The sequence below is a fragment of the Mixophyes fleayi genome, chromosome 1 (assembly GCF_038048845.1).
Source record: "Mixophyes fleayi isolate aMixFle1 chromosome 1, aMixFle1.hap1, whole genome shotgun sequence".
NCBI classification, from domain to species: Eukaryota; Metazoa; Chordata; class Amphibia; order Anura; family Limnodynastidae; genus Mixophyes; species Mixophyes fleayi.
In genome coordinates, this window is record NC_134402.1 from 130,386,799 (window position 1) to 130,406,614 (window position 19,816).

Consider the following 19,816-nt stretch of genomic DNA (forward strand, 5'->3'; position numbering starts at 1 on the left):
ATTTAAATTTACTGCACTGTACTTAATGCCATGCAAAAACATACATATGGTTTGTGAAAGGCACGAATACCAATTTATTTTATTATCTTTACAAATATTGATAACCTTGTTTTTTTAATTAAATAATAATAATCATTAAACAATATAATAACGTATTTGGCAGTCATTTCTATTTTCCTAACTTTTGTTCTGAATTTGTTCTCTTAGTTTAATTTTAGAGGAATGGGAACACAAAATTATAAAACAAATTTTTTTTTAAAAAAAAATTAAAAAGCATATCACTAATTTCTACATAGGCTAATTTACATTTTTTTCTTTATCAGACACTAATTTGACCAGTATATACGACTAAAGAAACCTATTTTGTGACCGCTATTGTGCATTTGCAATAAATATTAGTTAAATATGAAACAGTTGGTTCATTAGGCATTGGTTTGAGTCACATTAACTATATGAATTTCCTTTAATCTTTTTAAATGACTTATAACACGCGCTATGACATTATTTTGCTGTTCATGGAACTGTATAGGACAACCAAGGATGTAACATTAGTTTGCTGGGAACATAGGCAGACTACAGTAGGGGGATAACTCAGGAAGACAAATTAACTGTGCCTTTTTTATTAATGATTTGTCTAAAGCTGGGATGAAACAATAAATGAACCTGCACCAGCACAGCTCCCCACACTGTACAGGCAAATATCAGCTTCAAAGAGGCAGTGATAACAAATGATTTATCACCTTCTTACATTTTTTTAAATCCAGGCTAAGAAAACTTCTACAAATTAAAACTGATGAACAAAGTTACATTTCCTTTTAAAATAATACATGCTATCAAATAAAGAATATTTTCTTATCTTTAACTTTAATTTTTATTCTATTTTCTACTACAAAGATAGATTTATTTTTCATGTGAAAAACATTAGCAGTGAGTAAAGATGTAAGTGGTAACTGGAAAGAATTATTCAGAAAAAGTTATGATATTGTTTTGATACAAATCACAAAACAAAGATAATGGTCTATTATGGTGGTTTTATCATGGCATTTTAATGCAAAACACAATTACATTTTGCCATTGTGTTTCTACACAAAACTTAATTATAGTCTGTGAAATATCATGTTTGAAAGGTACTCAGAAATTATATACCCAAGATTTATTACTTCATAAAATAATAGCTGTGATAATGAACTCACTGCTTTGTGAACACAAATACTAAATGGAAGCGATTTATTTCATTTAGAATGAATCTTTCCTATCTGTGTTTCCTATCTGTGCTTATAAAACTTAAAATGTCTTTCTTGCCTACACACCTACACACAATGGAGGCAGACATTTTATGGGCTGAGCTAATTTTGCCCTTGAACTGAATATAAAGGAAGATACCAGACCCACAAGGGATGTTTTTGCATCCAATCTTTTATTCTCAGCCATAGAATTACTTTTCCCACTTTCTGCTAATAGTAAGCAAATCACACTTATATTGTGTGTGGCTATTGTCATTTTGTGGATGTGTTGACAACTGTAGCCTATATAAATATATACAGGGTGTTTCAAAAAGATGGATCCGATTTGAAATTGCTATATATCTCCAACCATGAATGAACCCCCCATGAATGAAACTCTTAACACTTGAAAGGGCGGGGGCATCGAGTTTGAAATGACTTCAGCTAAATGTCTCTCCCAGCGAACCAACAACCCTTAGCCTCAGTCATTCGCAAGATGTCGACCCCGCTACAAAAGTCATTTAGCATTCTGCAGTTCAGCAAGACTGAATCCGTAATTACAGTAGAGCGTGTGCTTCAATAGCATTTTGGCATTGATCCGCCAATGCCAAAAAGCACTCTTCATTGGTTCCTGACACGTTAAGGAAACAGTCTGTTTATATAAGGCAAGAGTTTTCTGCGTAGCCCACGCCATTCCACTCATCGTGCCAGGCGAGAACTTGCGACCCCTCATACATTCCTCATACAACTGTCTGGCACCTGCAGGTTCAACGTTTTCTAAATTACACACTGCCTTAATTCAACTATGGTCTCGATTTTGTCCATCCAGCAGGTGGAGGGCACATAGAGCATTTATAAAATGTTAGTAAAATTTGATAACTCATTAAACCATTTGTAACTTTTTGCGTAATGGTAACATGAAATATAATTTTTTGAACTTGGGTTTATCTTTTTGAAACACCCTGTATTTGTGTATGTGTGGGGGCTTGTATGTGATTACATGTATGTGGTTGGGGACTTTTTTATGTAATAAAAGGTCTGTCTTGGGAACTCTGGGGGTATTTACTATAGTGCACATATCAATGTGTCCTTCTCAAAAAAACATCCCATTGAATGAATGGAAACATTTTTGAACTCTGGCAGCTCTGAGGATGTTTAAGAATCAATTTATGTTATGGGAAGAAAAATGTTCAGATAATCCACTAATCAGGAAGGTCACCGTCAATATGCATCCAACAATACTGAAATCTCATTTAAATGTTTCCTGATGTGAAATTAAATTTAAGTTTTGCAATATAAGGCACTTGGACTGAACCTGCATTCATGCAACTGAACCTACTGATTGGCTTCTCACAACAGATTCAACATTTTGCAAATCCTTGCTCCCCTGGTCTTTTTTTCGCTTTTGGATATTGAGACAAGCTACAACTGACATCCCTCTCTTACATCTGGGGTCTCCATAAACAGATTAAACCTTCTCTTATAAAATTATGCTCTCATGTGAGTTTTTGGGTACGATATGGGAAAATTACAAATGATACCTAGGCATATAGCCATTTTCCTCTTACATTCCCCCTCTTAGGGGCAACCCTGACTTCCCCCAGGCCTCCACCATCTTTTTTCGTACTTGGATTAATTAAGATATAAAGTTCGTGGGTGACATAACACACCAGAGTACCTTTCTATCCTTCAATGAATTACGAACCAAATCTCCACATCTTCAACTGAAATGCTTTAAGAACTTTCAACTTAGACATTTTGTGGGGTTTATCTCTGGAAGGGCAATCCCTCCAACCCTCCACCTACCTAGCCATTTGAAAAATGATGTGTCTTCTCCCCCTTTCAAAACGGTATGATATCCTACATATATAGTGTTATTCTAAGTGCTGTACTAATCCCTGACTGCAAACACAAGAGGGAGTGGGAAAAGGACCTGCCCCCCCATCTATCCCACCGAGAAGGACTATTGAGAATTTAGAGAACAGGTTACTACATTGATTAAAGAAAACACATATAAAGTTTATAATGGATGGTACTTCACTACTGATAAGATTCCAAAATATGGACATCCAATATGCTGATAAGCATTCAGCAAAATTGGCCTCCCACATTTTTGCTGCTGTGAGATCATAGGCAGCTCTAGTGAGCTGTGGAAGGCGGGGAGGAAGAACGGATCCCCCGACCCTCTGCATCTGCCATGTAGCGGGCCCCATTGTCTTCATGAGCCCCGGTGCACAGCACCTGCCGCACCAATGGTAGTTCCACCACTGTGTGAGATGCTTAATTGCCAAAACATGGAAACAGAGCAACCCTCTTCATATTTCTGAAGACCTATTTCTGGTTTATTGCCTGGATGAAGAAGATTACCCACCATTTGCAGGACATGGAAGATAAATTCCAATACTTCATTCATGCTAGGGCTTAAGGGCCCTACTTGCCGAGTTAAACCCCCCACCAACACTTTATTATTGCATACTTTTTTGAGAAGATTTTCACACTTGTGATGACCAGATTCCCCTCTCCCCTTCTCCTGTGCCTCCAACCTCAATTTAATTTAAAGTAAATCTATTGGCTCTAATGTACATCTCTGCTCTTATGTTTCCAGTATTCTGTTATTCTAGTTGTGATTGTTCCTGGTATATTCTACATTTTGTACGTTTGTGCTTGAATTTGAAAATTCCAAAATAAAGAGTTAAAAAATGTTTGAATAAATGGTTAGTTTTTATGCAGAAATAGACACATGACTTCACAACAAGGCATTTTCTTTTCTCTACAGATTTGCATAATTACCTTTTCTGTGTGCAATTGGTGAGGGGTTGTACCATTTGTGTGTGTAGCTGACCATGCATTTAAAACATAAACATATACGTAGAAATATATAAATACATTCAGGATACAGAGCATGACAGTTAATACTATGCAGTTGTTCACACTGTTGAAGATAAAAGTTGATGAGCCCTGGTGAAAGTCTGAACTGGGCCCCTCAAGTCACACAGTCTGTTTAACAAATGATGGAAACTTTCTCTTCTGACTTCTTGCAAAAATGTTGGGTAGTACTCTCATCACATAGTGCTCTTGTTTTAGAAAGCCACATATAATTTCTAATCAGGACATGTTGGTACTTCTATGGGAACAGTAGGCAGCAATGGTGGCATGATGGTTAGCATTACTACCACACAGCACTTTTGTCATAACATAGCTCAGCTCCCTGGCACTGTGTGAGCAAACTTGCACATGTGCACGTGAACTGGAAGCACGGACTTGAGTTTTTTGTTACAGGTTCCTTAATAAATTAATAAAATTTAAAGAATGATAAAAAATATATGAAAAAAAACAGTTATAAAAATCTAATTAAACATTATACTGTACACTTATTTTTTTCTCAACATATCTATACTTCTGCATATGTTCTTTCTATTTATGCACCGTAAGTCAATTATACAAATTGTAAAACTTAACATTAGCAGGCTATATCTCATTCAGCCAGATATGTATTAATGCAAACAAATATATTAGATGTGATTAACTGATTTAAATATATATTTTATTAAAGGTTCTTTCGAAGAGGATAAAGGAGATGACCTTTTGTTGTCCTCAGTGCACGAGTTTTGGTGGTTCCCTCACATGTGGAGTCATATGCAGCCTCATCTTTTTAATAATGAGTCCTCTTTGGTGGAACAAATGATTCTAAACATGGAGTTTGCCCAGGTAAGTTCAACAAATACACAGGTGGGAACACAGTTATTTCAAGGTGTGTTATGCTTTAACCAGAAGCTTCTTTATTACAAGTCTGACACTACATTAAGCTAATGAGGTAGATCATTTTAATTAAATGGCCATTGCTCTGTTTAGTTGTTGTTATTTAAGTTAGTATATTAAAAGGTGTCATAGTCAATAATGATTAAAAAACCACACAATTTTAATACACTGGGGTACATCAGCTAATTCTGAAATTGGTCCAATTTAAACCAAATGTTTATATCTGGGCACACTCAGGTTGAGCACTGAATTTGACCACACACTTGGATTGCTAAATTAAACATATTTAGCTATTAGACATTCAAAAAAGGATCTATATCACATGGTGGTCTGTTTACACAAGCTTCTTTTGGAGCCACATTGATGTCAGGTAAGTTTACCAATATCACCACCAATATGAATTGTGTGACCAGATTGAAGATAGCCTTCATTATCCGAGCATCCAGAACAGCAGTTAATATAGTAATCTTGAGTCACAGGTTTCAACATTCTTTTCTGAATTCTTTAAAATTAGCGATGCTTATAAACCAGAATCATTAGGGACTAAAAGTGAGTAATATTTTCAAAAAGTTGTAAGAGCTTTATGGTTCTGGCCATCATAATTATGGGATCACTTGAGTTGGAAGTGAAGTGAAAGAATCAAAAAATAAACTAACATAGCTGCATTTGACAATTTAATTCTAATTAACTTCAAGGGGTAAATGTATGAATCTCCGGATTCTTCATCTCCGGCGTGTTCAGCCTCTTCAGCGCTTAAAGTTAAAGCGGCGCTGCATTGTAAAGGGAAGTTTCCCTTTACAATGCAGCACCGCTTTAAATTTAAGCGCTGAAGAGGCTGAACACGCCGGAGATGAAGAATCCGGAGATTCATACATTTACCCCCAAATCTGTATACATCCTTTCAGCAGAATAGTGTATTATATGCTGACAAACTATGATAGTATCTAAAGATTATTAGTTGTTGTTACTAAGGCAAAAATATTGAACTTTGGTTGTCAGGCAAAGGTGCTATGTGAATTAAATTTCAGCTAAAAGATAAGCGTTATTCAGCTGATCAGTGTACACTTACTATGTCTCCTGCTATGCATTGTGAGGAAATCTTCGGATTTATTGTTAAATTACAAAGACATTATGATTATTTTAAAATAAATGTCAGTATTCTTCTATATATGTTTTTTTATTACATGTCTACTGCAAATATTATTATCAATTGTTAAGACAATTTAACAATCCTACTACTTGCTGTTTTTCTTTTACTGATAAAAAAAGGTGCCATTGTTCTGAATAGATCCCACCTATTGCTGCTTTTTGTGCCCTTCTTTAATTTATGAATAGAATATGCCCTACATAATATGCTAATTATTTAAATTTATATCTATGTAAATTCTGTATAATCCACTGAATCATTATATCTATTTAACAGTGTACAAAGAAATCCTATTGAGCCTTTGGTGCATTCATTACCTTTTAAATAACTATGTTTGAAGTATTGGGCAGGGCTCAAAAGTAATTACAGTGCTTTGCAATTTAATATCTAAAGCTGATTAGAATCCAGAACAATCCCACTTGGTTGTTCTGCATTTCAAATATGTAGTCTACATTTGAAGGTTATAAATCTTTGAAATTACATTATGAAGCACATTGCTTAAGCCAAGAGTGCTATAAAAATACCTAATCAATTAGGAATTAAATTGTATTCAGCTTTCAGAAAAAGCATTGGGCCCAGGGAGTTCTAATTACTTTGCAATGGCAGTACTGTATTTCCTGTTTTATTCTGTACCGGGCACCAGTTCACATATTCTCCCATGTTGCATTTTTCTCATTCCTTTATTCAAGCTTTATTTGGATATTCTTCAACTTTTTATTTTAGATTGCCCATCGTTTTTAGACAAATAACATTTAAATGGAGGCATGCTAGATGGAGCTTCTAGACATTAAGAAGACTAGAGCACACCAAAGATTATGGGCTAGATTTACTAAGCTGCGGGTTTGAAAAAGTCGGGATGTTGCCTATAGCAAACAATCAGATTCTAACTTTCATTTATTTAGTACATTCTACAAAATGACAGCTAGAATCTGATTGGTTGCTATAGGCAACATCCCCACTTTTTCAAACCCGCAGCTTAGTAAATCTAGCCCTATGTGTTGCTTATATCATTTTCACCTATCAATGGCTGAACATTGATTTTAGTTTCAATAATATAAAGTTTAACTTTGACAATAATTTGAACCATTTCATTTCTTATTTTTGACACAGTCTTATTAATAATCTCAACAATGTGTGGGAAGACTAGATATACCAATAATGCCTTGCAAAACAGCAACTCAAAATGCAACCCAAACCATTCTTAAAGGGCACAAACATAAATATTATTTATCTCTATATGCCACTATATATAGTATATACCACTAATTAATAAAGGTTTCATATATAAAACCTGTACTCACATTACAGTATTTTCAAACAGTTTGAGATGCTGTGCTTTGGAGCAGCGGAATGCAATTGCCTCTTCAAATTGGGAATTACAGTTGACTTTAACAGCGAGTAACGGTATTCAAAATGAAATCACTCAAAGAAACTGTCAGTCTAATATTTCCTTAATTCATTTCCTTAAATTAATTAGATTGTCTACATATTTTCCAGTAGAGTTTTAGGGGTAAATTAATCAAGCAGCGGGTTTGAAAAAATTTAGATATTGCCTATAGCAACCAGTCAGATTCTAGCTGTCATTTCATAGAATGTACAAAATAAATGATAACTAGAATCCGATTGGTTGCTATAGGCAACATCTCCACTTTTTCAAACCCACAGTTTGATAAATTGACCCCTGAAAGTCTTTTTTCGATGGAACTCTGAAATACTTCTACATAAAATATGTGCTTATTATTATTAGTAAGAATACTGTTTGTATAATACTGTAATGCTTTAAAATGAAGAGTGTTGGATAAATTGCAATAATAAAACAGATTTTGTTTTCTGCCTGCAATTTAATGTTCAATATAGTACATCATACATAAAATCACATTATATGTAAAAGTTAAAAAAAATAAGTTTGCTTAATTTCATCTTGTTTTACTCAACTGCAAATGTAATCCTGTTATTCTGTCAACAAAATATATCATCATCATTGTCATCATCAACATTTATTTATATAGCGCCAGAAAGTTACGTAGAACTTACATTTGGGAATATTGTTTGATGACTAGAGAAAAGTCTTACTGTGCAAGGGAGAGTATTCCACAGAGTGGGTACAGCCTGAAAAAAAGTAATGTAAGCGGGAATGGGAGGAAGTGATGAGAGTGGAAGAGAAAAGCAGATCTTGTGCAGAATGGAGGTGTCAGGGTGAGAATTTTGAGACAAATGAGGAAATGTATGTAGGTGCAATTTTGCTGATGGCCTTGTATTTTAGTAGAAGAATTTTATATTAGATTCATTGAAAAACAGGCAACCAATGTAAAGACTGACAGAATGGCTAAGCAAAGGAAAAACAATTTGCAAGCAAAATCAATCTAGCCACTGCATGCAAAATACATTGTATGGGTAAGAGTCTGATTTTGAGAAGACCAGTAAGTTGGGAATTGCAATAGTCAATGTGGGAGATGATGAGTGCATGAATTTTTGCAGTGTGTTGTGTGAGATATGTACGTATTCTGGAAATGTTTTTTTAGATGTTTGTAACATGATTTAGATATAGAGTTGATGTGGGGAACAAAGGATAGTTGTTAGTAAATGATTACAGTTAGGCAGCGAGCTTGCAGGGTGAGATTTATGATCATGTTGCCAACAGAAATAGAAAAGTCAGGCAGGAAGCTCCCCCAACAGGGGCTTGCTGCTGACGGCTGAACACTATGTGCAGGTTTGTTCAGCAGTGACAGTGTGCTGCCCGGCTGCTCTGATTGTGTTTTAAACTACTACTCTATAGCAGTAGAGAGAGAAAAAGATTACAGGTTTTAGTTAAAGGTCGAATGAGCACAGGAGACAGGGACCTACCAATTTGTGAGGGTATGGGATCAAGAGAACAGAATGTAGAGTAGAAAGATAAGAAGAGAGCAGATATTTCCTCTAAATTTGAGGGATTAAATGGAGAGGGTTTCAGAGGGTGATGCAAAGGAATTAAGCAGATTGCTTGTGAAGGGAGATGATACCATTTCAAGTTGGATCTTTTCAACCATCTGACATTAATTTGATCACAACAAAACCCTGTATCCAAATTATTTTGTCTTATCCCATCACATATGAAAATGTTATATTTTTAAAGTAGAAAGGCTGCATAGTAGTATATCTTGATTGACCCCTTGTTGACTTGAAGTTTTCTTCCGTTCATGAACACACCAATTATCATATATTGGTGATATACCTGTTTCATGGGGAATCATTTTTTTATTTCTTAGTCCACATAAGTCAGTTTTGCAGGTGTTTCCCCTGAAATAATTTTTAAAAGTGGGCAAGTATAGAAAAAAGTTTCAAATGTAGAAAAAATTATAAAAAAAATTGATTCCACAGTGCATTAAGCACTGCATATTTAACTTAAAGGTAAGGGCCATCATAAATATAGTAAAGAAAAGTCATAAGAAAAGCTAGAGATCATCTAGTTAACCATGTAGACTCAAATGGGGTATAAGATTTGCCATAATAGTAATAAGTAATAAATATTTAAATACTTATTTTACACCTGAATTTGACACTCTTCATTTTATGTTTTTTCGTCTTTTCTATCGCCGCCAGAAAAAATCAATACCTTTACCTTTGTGGCATTAAACCTGCGGCCCCTATAATTTCAAATTTTTGTACTGAAGCATTACGTTATGCTCAGTTAGACAAGAGTCACTAACGACACTATAATAAAATCTGGATAAAAAGAATATCATGTAGTGGTTTTATAGCCTCAATTTTCGAAGTTGTTAAATTCACTCAACTGTTATTCTCAAACAATATTTAAATGTCCAAAACAGCCTGGAAACTGGCAGATTTCAATTGAAGGTCAGTATATCCTTTCTTGCACAGCTGTAACGAGTAGTTTGAGACAAAATGTATATTTCTTATGATGGGAGAATTTTCTTTATATCCAATGTTTTGTGGACTTGTTTCAATACATTTTTCATTGCATGACCTTTGCAAATAGAGTAATATCTCCAAAGTTTTTGCTAATTTTCTTAGCTTTTCTCCTTGATAATTTTAAGGTTAACGTGTGACCATGTTTTAAACATGGGTTAAACATGGATCTGCAAATAAACCAAACATATTTATTCAATCCGATTTCATGTATTTTACTGTTCATTTCATTGAAATGGATATGATAACTGAAGTTAATTTGTTTAATAATATTGTAAATGAGTAAATAAGTAATTTACTAATTAGTGATTTGCTCACATTGAAAGGGGTATGAATTGTAGAAAATTCCAAAAATCTTTTATAAATTCTTATTTTTTTACAATTACTGTGTTAAGGAAATATAATATATTTACATACATTATATGACCTTATTTGATTGACAAGAGACAAATAGAGTAATATGAGAATTCTAGGGATGAATAAATACATTTATTTTCCTTTAGTGTCAAATATTTCCACCCCTATTAATTTCTTCTAAATAAAACCAATCTTCTTTATTTCCTTACATATGATCTCAGCTCTAATTGCTGAGAAGCAAATTATTTTCTTTTATTATCACTTATATACCTCAAATGTGCCTGTCTTAAAATAAACCGTTAGCGGCACATGAACCCCACAAACTTTTCCTTGCTCTTGTCTTTTCTGCTGGCCAGCTATGTAGTCTCACCTCTCTAGAGACCACTTTCAACCTTCATACTACATGGCCTTATTATTTGCTTGGCACACCAGAAGCTGTGGGCAGTGCAACTAAATTACTGTATTGACAGAAGAAAAAAAATGTGTTTACTTGGTCAGCATGACTTTCTAGACCAGTATTTTTAACTTTGTTGAAGAAGATATAGGGCAAAGATGACCTTCGCCTCCACATACAGTATAAAAAAAATTGTATACCTTTTAGTTTGAATTGCAATGTTCCTTAAACACTGATTAAAGGCACTGATAGCACTGTAGTATATGTATTAGAGATGAGCTGCTCAGATTCTGCACCGAGTCGAACTGACTCTGTTTCTCACCCCAAATTCAGATCTGAAAACAAGGCAAAACGTAATTTCTAGTAAAATATTATATGTTGCGAGTTTTGGATAAATATTTTTTTTATAAAGGCCTCTCTCTGTTCTCATTTGCCATTATAAAAAAGATAACATGTGAGGAGGAGGATGGTTGCAATACAGTTCCTCAGAAAATCTCTTGTAGAGGGTTAGACAGGGTGAAAGAGGCAATTTTTATAGCAAGCAATAGCTTCATTTATGTAGAGATCAGTTTGATAGAATTATATTCTGATCAATTGGGTGTCAGGAAGTATTTTTATCCCATCCCAAGCAACATATTTCAAGGCATCTGTAGCCTTTGTGGTGCCACAATAAATAGGCATCTTCTCCCTGTTACTTAATCTGCAGTTCATTCTTTTTCAAAAGGTGGAACATTGTGTATAGTAGCAAACAGTTCAGCATCAGGTAACAGCCAAATGGATAGACAACTGATGCAATCCTCACTGTCAACAACCTCCTCATTGTTAGTAATAATCCAGTATAAAATGTTCTAATTCCAATTGACTCCCATAACGCAATCCCTAAAGACATCCTTGCACGCTAGAGCTGCTTCTGCTGAGGGTGATACATATATGCAGAATGGGACCAAGAAGAGTAAACAGCAGAGATTTGCACAATTGTCTGTGAAGCAAGCATTTGAAAGATGAACCAAGTATGACAGCCAGCATCCTGTTGCACAGAGGATCACTAAAGTCATAGAAGATATGTCAGCATTGGATGTGCATCCTTTTTCCACCATCAATGCATCACATTTTAGCCAAGTAGTTCAGGTCATGTGTCCCCGCTACGAAATTCCATCCCGATTTCATTTCTCCCAAAAAGAAATTCTTCAGCTGTACTGGGAGGCTAAACAAAAAAGAATGCAGTCCCTATAAAATGCCATTATTCCGACGATCCACTTAACTACGCATGACCCTCCTTACTGATCTTCCCAAAAACAGACTCAAACCCCTACAATCTATTTTGCACGCTGCGGCAAGACTGATTTTCCTTGCAAATCGTTATTCCTCTGTTGAATCACTCTGTATGTCTCTACACTGGCTGCCTGTCTTCTACCGAATCCAATATAAAATACTTTTGCTAACCTAAGGCCATCAACAAAGCTGCACCAACATACATCTCCTCTCTTGCTCAAAATATCTCCCAACTTGGCAACTCCGTTCTACACAAGATCTGCGTCTCTCATCCACCCTCATTACATCCTCCCATTCCCGGTTACAGGACTTTTTTTGGGCTGCACCCACTCTATGGAATTCTCTCCCTCGTACAATAAGACTTTCCTCTGGTCTACAAACTTTCAAGCGTTCTCTGAAAACCTACCTATTCAGACAAGCCTATAATATTCCTCAACCACCCTCTTAACCTCACTACCTTCAGCCTGTTACCACCTGTTAAACAATTTCACACAAGACAACTACCCCCTGACCAACATTGTTGTGTGACAGGATGATTTAGCTTATGAGTCACTTTTACCTTTGCAAAATGTAGACTTAACCTCATGTGTCAATCTCCCATTGTCCCATAGATTGTAAGCTTGCGAACAGGGCCTTCTCACCTCTTTGTCTGCTTTACCCAGTTTGTTTATTAGTTTATTATGTTTTTCCCCAATTGTAAAGTGCTACGGAATATGTTGGCGCTATATAAATAAATGATGATGATGATGGACATTCGGTTATGGTCAAACAAAAGATTACATTGTGTTTCTTATTTTGTAAAATGAAAATGTAATGAATCTAGAAATCTGTTATGAGCATGATGATGTGATGATGACATAGTCACCATTGCTGAAGATGACCACTCTTAGTCAAAAACGTATTACTAAATTGTTCAAATCCATTTCCATTCTATTCTCCAGTTCAACAACCAACAACCAAAGGTTTAGGTTTTGTGGTAGCCCAAATAAATCAAGCACTTCAGCCACAAAAGTGTCAGTCCCTGAAGTGCATGGTTTGTTAAGCATGTCCTTTTTTTTTAGGCCAAGGACAATTCCATCTTGAACTATTTTACATTATGGCCTGGTCATCATCCGTTAAATGTCTACTGATGCCGCTGCTGTGCGTCTAATGAGCTCTGATTACTACCTCTTCACTTTCCATGAGGCATGCTGTTTAATGTACAAAATATAGTGTCAATGCACTTTCTCTCACCATTTTTCTTCTTGGTGCAGCCTACCATTGTCTATTTACTTGTCTGAATTGACCATCCTATCAGCCAGCGCTCCGGCACTATGTTTCATAGAGCTTGTAACATGCTTTGTACAGAAAACTTGGTTGTTCATCCGTCACCTCCTCATCCTTTCAGAATAGTAGTGCTAGCACACAATGCTAGGTCATTCACAGGCAAGCTATGCGTTGTATCATTGGTTTCACTAAGAAACATACAGGTGTCAATCTGTTGGAAAAACATTTTTGACATTCAGTGACTGCGTGTAGATACTATGTGCACACTGCTGTGCCACTATGTTTCATAGGGATTGTGTCTTTTATTAAACTACCATGTATCTGTGCCGCTGCTATGTCACTAATTTTAGCCAGCTATCTCGCTGCAGACTTTAGCAAAATTGGTGAAAATTTTAACAGTTGTGAAGAGCACAAAATAGATTATAAATTACTGTAAATTAATGTTAATGTTATAAACAGTAATGTATGAACAAAAACAGCTCAAAATTGCATAATTTTAAATCCAGATTCAAAACCAAAGCACATGAATCTTTTTGGACAAAACCAGAACCAAAATTAAATCACGAAGATGGTTTAAGAAACAAACCCCCGAAAAAAATGAGGGTTTGCACACATCTCCAATTTGTAAACCCTTGAATCACCACTGGCAGGGTGACCAAAAAGTATTTTTTCTTGCAGATTTACTAACTTGCTAAAGTAAACATATTGAACTTAATAATTGTATTATCATCATCTTATAGTTTTAACACTATTAGGGTTTTATTCAGAGTTGTATGTCCATTTGTGGGGCATATATATGGTCATTTCCACACTGAGCATACATGCCAAAATAAGTCCAAAATGATATTCACCTGGAGAGGCGAAATGGGGATGAGCAAACATTAATTGAGTACAGGGTGCAAAATGCATTATACTCTTATAGAGGCCGATATTTATTTAACAACTTCATTTATTTGCATTAGTGTAGCTTAAATCTATGTTCCCCACCACATGGACACACACACACTAGGATTAGTTATGTTAGAAGCCAATTAACCTACCAAAATATCTTTGGAGTGTGGGAGGAAACTGGAGAAAACCAACGCAAACATGGGGAGAACATACAAACTACACATTAATAGGGTCCTGTTTAGGATCAAGACTATAGCCCAAGCAGTATGAAGCAACAATGCTAACCCCCGTGCCACAGTGTCACCCCTATTATTTCATTAAATAATCACTTTATGTTACAATTATATCACCAATATATTTGAATTGTGGTTTACAATAGACATTAAACAATGACATAAGATATGGAATAGCTATATTATTATTATTATTATTATTATTATTATTATTATTATTATATTTTATTTATAAAGAGCTGACATATTACACAGACAGGGATTGATGCAAGCAAATTACATACAATCACAAGATGCAGAAGGTAAAGATAGCCCTGCACAAATGAGGTTACAATTTAAGATGTATGAGGAACACTTGATTTAGGCTGTGTAATGACAATTGTAGTTGCTGGTGTGAAAAGCGCCAGTGGCGGATCCGGGGGGGGGGGGGGGGGGGGGGGCGATCGGGGCGATCGCCCCCCCCTAGCAGACACTTGCTGCCGACGGCTGCACACTATGTGCAGGTCCGTCCAGCCGTGACAGGCAGGGACAGTGTGCTGCCCGGCTGCTCTGATTGTGTTTAAAACATAATCAGAGCAGCCGGGCAGCACACTGTCCCTGCCTGTCACGGCTGGATGGACCTGCACATAGTGTGCAGCCGTCGGCAGCCTAAGATGTTAGGAAGGGGCGGGGCCTAAATCGCCCCCCCTAAATCGCCCCGAGTACAGTAGTTTTCTAGATCCGCCCCTGGAAAGCGCATGTGGATTTTGTAAGGCAGGAGCACTATCAGCTGCCAATAACAAAGCAGTCATTGGCATTTTTGTGCAGCTATCGGTAGTGTAGTCTGTTGTTGTATATTATACACTGGTTTCTCTAGTTGCAAGCAAACCTATATACATCTATTCAGTCAGTGGTTATACTGAAGGTACAAACCCCAAAATTTGTTACAATTGAAATTTGGTGGAACATTTTGCTCAGCTCTACATCTAATGCAAACTAAAAAGCATATTTATTACTTTTCAGGAACATGGCATTCCAACGCACATGGGATATGCTGTGGCTCCACATCACTCAGGTGTCTATCCAGTACATATGCAGCTATATGAAGCCTGGAAGAGGGTATGGGGCATTAGAGTTACAAGCACAGAAGAATATCCTCACCTGAAACCTGCACGGCACAGACGGGGTTTTATACATAATGGCATAATGGTAATTATACTTCTATTTTACAGTAGAATCTTTGCTTAAGTTTTGCAATGGAGCACTTTGTACAGATGTAATATTTATACTTGTAATATCTATGGTGAATAAAGTAAAAAGCTATACTAACAGTTCCCATGCATGATTTCATCACGACTAACTTGTATACTGAATGATCAAATTGGATGGAACTAATTTTGCTTTGAACAAGCAATCTGATTGTGACAAGCAAGTCATTTTCAAATTGATTGTACAGGTTAGAAAATGTTTTTCAATCTGATTGATATATTTGTATTGTGGTAATAATAAACAAATTAATAATGTAATTGTATGACATAATATTTCATATTGGTCCAATATGCTCTATAATGTAAACTTGAGAAGACATTTGTATTAATCCCAGAAATTAAAGTTTTTGTCAGCAGTAGTGTACTTGACATTACAATATGCAGACATTTTACAGTTGATTCATATATCACCATGGCAACTACAAAATGTATTAGGCATTTGCATACATTATACCTCCCATTGTACCTTATATCATTATCATATGTTAAATATTAAATTCGTGTTTTTGTTCATTTTAGTAATCAACTTCTATTGTAGTTTTAGATTTTAGGCTTTATGTTGTTTCTTTATTTACCCAGTCACCAATTCTGTCAGTTACCTCTGCCCAACCAATTCCCCATGGTCACTGCTAAGAGCAACATTGTTAAAAATGTTAGAAAATATGGTGTGCATAATTCCTATTGTTTTATTTATCTTAAGCTGCCTATCGGTTGATCCTCTGCCCATGGCTCAAAACCCATAGCTTTAACTTTTATAATAAAATGAAGATCAGGAGACATATTTGGCGAAAGAGCTCACAACTTTAATTATCTCTGAAATGGTGGGAAACAAACCACGAGCAAAGCAACAGCTCAAGCCAAAGAACAAATAAACCATTGGGGGTAACATACACCTCCATTGCTACCAGATTGTAAAATACCTACTCTCCCTGGCTCAGCGCTGGTCCCTCCACAAGGGTGGTGCCTAGGACCCCCCACAAGAGTGGTGTCACAACCACAGTCACACTTTGAAGGGCAGTGCTCCACTCTGCTGTTCTTTCCCACCCCGCTGCACTTTGTCTGTAAAGAGAGGATGTTAGTACATATTACATAAACATATCATAAACATAATATGGAGTGGGTGGGAGGGATATTCAAAAAGCCAAAAACTCAAACTTACTTAAATAAATAACCTCCTACTTCCTTATGCCCTCCCAACTTCTCACCTAGTGATCCAATAGTTTATATGGGATTTATACAGTATTTTTTTGCGGAAGCTGACATATATATCATAAATGTTAAGTTTTAATAAATAAATGGTGTCCTTTTATTACACTCATTCTAAACCAGCTATAAGATCATAGCTAATTGACATATTAATTTATAGGTGCAGAGAAGTCTATCTGTATCGCATGACTGAAATCTGTCTTCATTAAATAGGTTTTGCCTCGACAAACTTGTGGTTTGTTTACACATACAATGTTCTATAAGGAGTATCCTGGTGGACCGAGTGAACTGGACAAGAGTATTAGAGGCGGAGAGCTCTTCTTAACAGTGCTGCTAAACCCTGTAAGTGTTCTCATCAGATTGTCTGTCATTTCAAAAATGTCTTTCTAGAATGGAAAAATAACGAGAGTCATATACGACTGTACTCCAATGTCATTACAATGCTGTCTATAGAACAGTCTTCATAAAAATCAACCTATCCCTCTTCATCCTGAAACGTTTGTCTGCTTCACTATTTACTGAATTTACATGGGCTCAATTCATTAACTAGCAATATCAAAGGTGAAATTGATCAGGTTAACGTCCCTGGGTCTTGGAGACAAAACAAAAAAGAAGTCTCCAATGAGAGTGTTAATGGGAACAATGACATTGTAGACTACAGAACTGTTTTGCACTCATAGGCATTGTATATATCTGGTGGTACTTTTACTTTAACAGAGTGTTTGTGTCCTGATGAACCAGAAAACTTCAAATAAATATTATATGTAGTATTCACAGATATATAATATATGCGAAGGGTTTTAAACCAATCTTGAAAAAAAAATGACATTGCATGTATTTTTGTGTTTCTCTCTTATATGCCATTGGCTTCAAAAGACTCCATGCAGTGTACTTCAATAGGATTACAGGCATAGAGATGAGCCTGCCTACAGCAAAATGCATCCTGCTTTATCATAAATATATTTTAAAATATTTAACTTTCACACAAATTTTCTAATGTTTCTCGCTTGTAGTTAATTTGTATAAAACCATTTCATTTTAGCACTTTAAATCTTGTTTGAATACATTTCAATTGTAATAGTCCATGATTAAAGTGTTCAGACATCATCATCATCATCATCAACATTTATTTATATAGCGCCAGCAAATTCCGTAGCGCTTTATAATTGGGAACAAACATTAATAAAACAATACTGGGTAATACATACAGACAGAGAGGTAATGTTTTAATTTCCATATGTTTATCTAAGTACATTAACATATTGGTGTAGAACAGTTTCTCTTTAAGTGTAAGCAGACATGAGTTTGAAATAAGAATATATATTTTATTTAAAACGGCGACAGATCATATTTTAACAGATCTCAAATGTCCTACGGTGGCCCTGGGTCTTTGAAATTACATTGAAAACACAAAGAGAAAAAAATATAATTTCAATCATGCATGAGATGAAATAGCATTCCATATAATTCAGCTGGAACAGTGTCTGATGAAATGTGCGTAGACTCACAATCACAATCAGCAAGACAAGTGAAAACTCTTTCATTACAAATAAGTGACACCTTTATGTACACGCCTTGGTAATTTACCATAGTTATCCCATCTTATTTACCTTACCGAGTAACTAGGGACACTGTTATAGAACAATGTTTCCCTATAAAGATAAACTCTGATCTTGCCTAAAGCATCACTCTTAAGTCCTTGGACAAAAGTTTGTAATTATTTAAAAGTGTACTGTTATTTTAGCATACCTCCTTAACAAATGCACTCATTTTTTAACTAAAGATACTAATTTGCCTCTGCTAAATAACATTCAAAAATGTAAGCAGTCAGAATGACAACAATAAAGGTGGGCACACATAACAGATATGGCCACACATACATAATAGATATGGTTTGTCATTCTGACTGCTGTACACAGCTGTATACAGCAAGAACATTGCTCTTGTGAAGGAACAAAGTTTTGTGATCAGGGAGGATCATTTGATCTGTGTGCTGTCATCACTCAATGATATTTCATTTTGTGAATGAAACTATAGTAATAATATAAAGTTGATATAAATGTATAAATAGGTGCCTGTAAACTAATGTATTTGAAATATAAAAAATCATATATATGAAATAAAAGCAGATCCAATGCTCCCTTATATTGCCTAGTTAAAAAACAGCTAAATGAGGATCAGATAAGCAGCACATTCGGAGGAAAAAATGGGAGGTCTAAATGGTACAAAACAAGAACAATGACACAGAAAAAGATGAGTTTCTGCTAGCGTAGTGAGTGTGTTATTGGTTTTGTAGGAGTAACATGCACTTGCTCTATGCTTATTAGTATGCAATCTCTTAATTTTATAATTCTCTGCTTCTCAGAGTCTGAATTATTTCCTTCATTTCCTTTTCACATCCCAGATCAACTCCTTAGTGCAGTTCTTGTTACTTTGTATTCTCTCACTCCAAATTTGAATTATTGCCATCCACAAACACTGGTCTCTACTCTTGTCTGCTTTTACCTAGATGTTACTCCTCATTCCTTTCCTCCATCTCCTGCTCCTGTGTTCTTTCTCTGTTGCTCTTGCTCCCTCTTTCCCTGCATTTTTTTTCTCCCCATTTGCCATTCATTACTCTCTCTAAGCTTAATCTTTTCCTCTAATGCTCATGTCAAGGATGCATCCCTTGACCTATTGGCAGTCCCTTTGCACAATTACGGAACCTCCAACTCCAACAGCCACAGCCAACTTGAGATCAATACTGATTTTGGATGTTGTGAAGAGACGGTCAACCTCGTAGTGAACACTGTTAATTGGATCAATAGCTTTGAAAGCCTAAAGAAATGTATTGCACCCATAACATATTAGAACACATTGCATATCATTGCACTGCAAATACACTACTGCATTAAACAACTTTACATTACAATTAC

General features: G+C 35.7%; 1 protein-coding gene and 1 long non-coding RNA gene across 5 annotated transcripts in view; one reads left to right on the forward strand and one right to left on the reverse strand.

Moving 5' to 3' along the window:
- The window catches only part of LOC142142061 (bifunctional heparan sulfate N-deacetylase/N-sulfotransferase 4-like), a 320,049-nt gene that overhangs the window by 170,132 nt on the left and 130,101 nt on the right, over positions 1-19,816 (forward strand). For all 4 annotated transcript variants that reach the window (XR_012689036.1, XM_075200343.1, XM_075200345.1 and 1 more), the window contains exons 4-6: positions 4,777-4,931; positions 15,451-15,636; positions 17,115-17,243. Coding sequence is in view for 3 of the 4 variants with exons in the window: in XM_075200343.1 (XP_075056444.1) it covers positions 4,777-4,931; positions 15,451-15,636; positions 17,115-17,243 (470 nt within the window). In the remaining variant the exon portion in view is untranslated. The remainder of the gene's footprint in view (positions 1-4,776; positions 4,932-15,450; positions 15,637-17,114; positions 17,244-19,816) is intronic.
- LOC142142102 (uncharacterized) overlaps positions 16,515-19,816 on the reverse strand; it is a 107,265-nt gene continuing 103,963 nt past the window's right edge. Inside the window, exon 3 of the long non-coding RNA XR_012689046.1 lies at positions 16,515-16,754. This is a non-coding gene — a long non-coding RNA (uncharacterized LOC142142102). The remainder of the gene's footprint in view (positions 16,755-19,816) is intronic.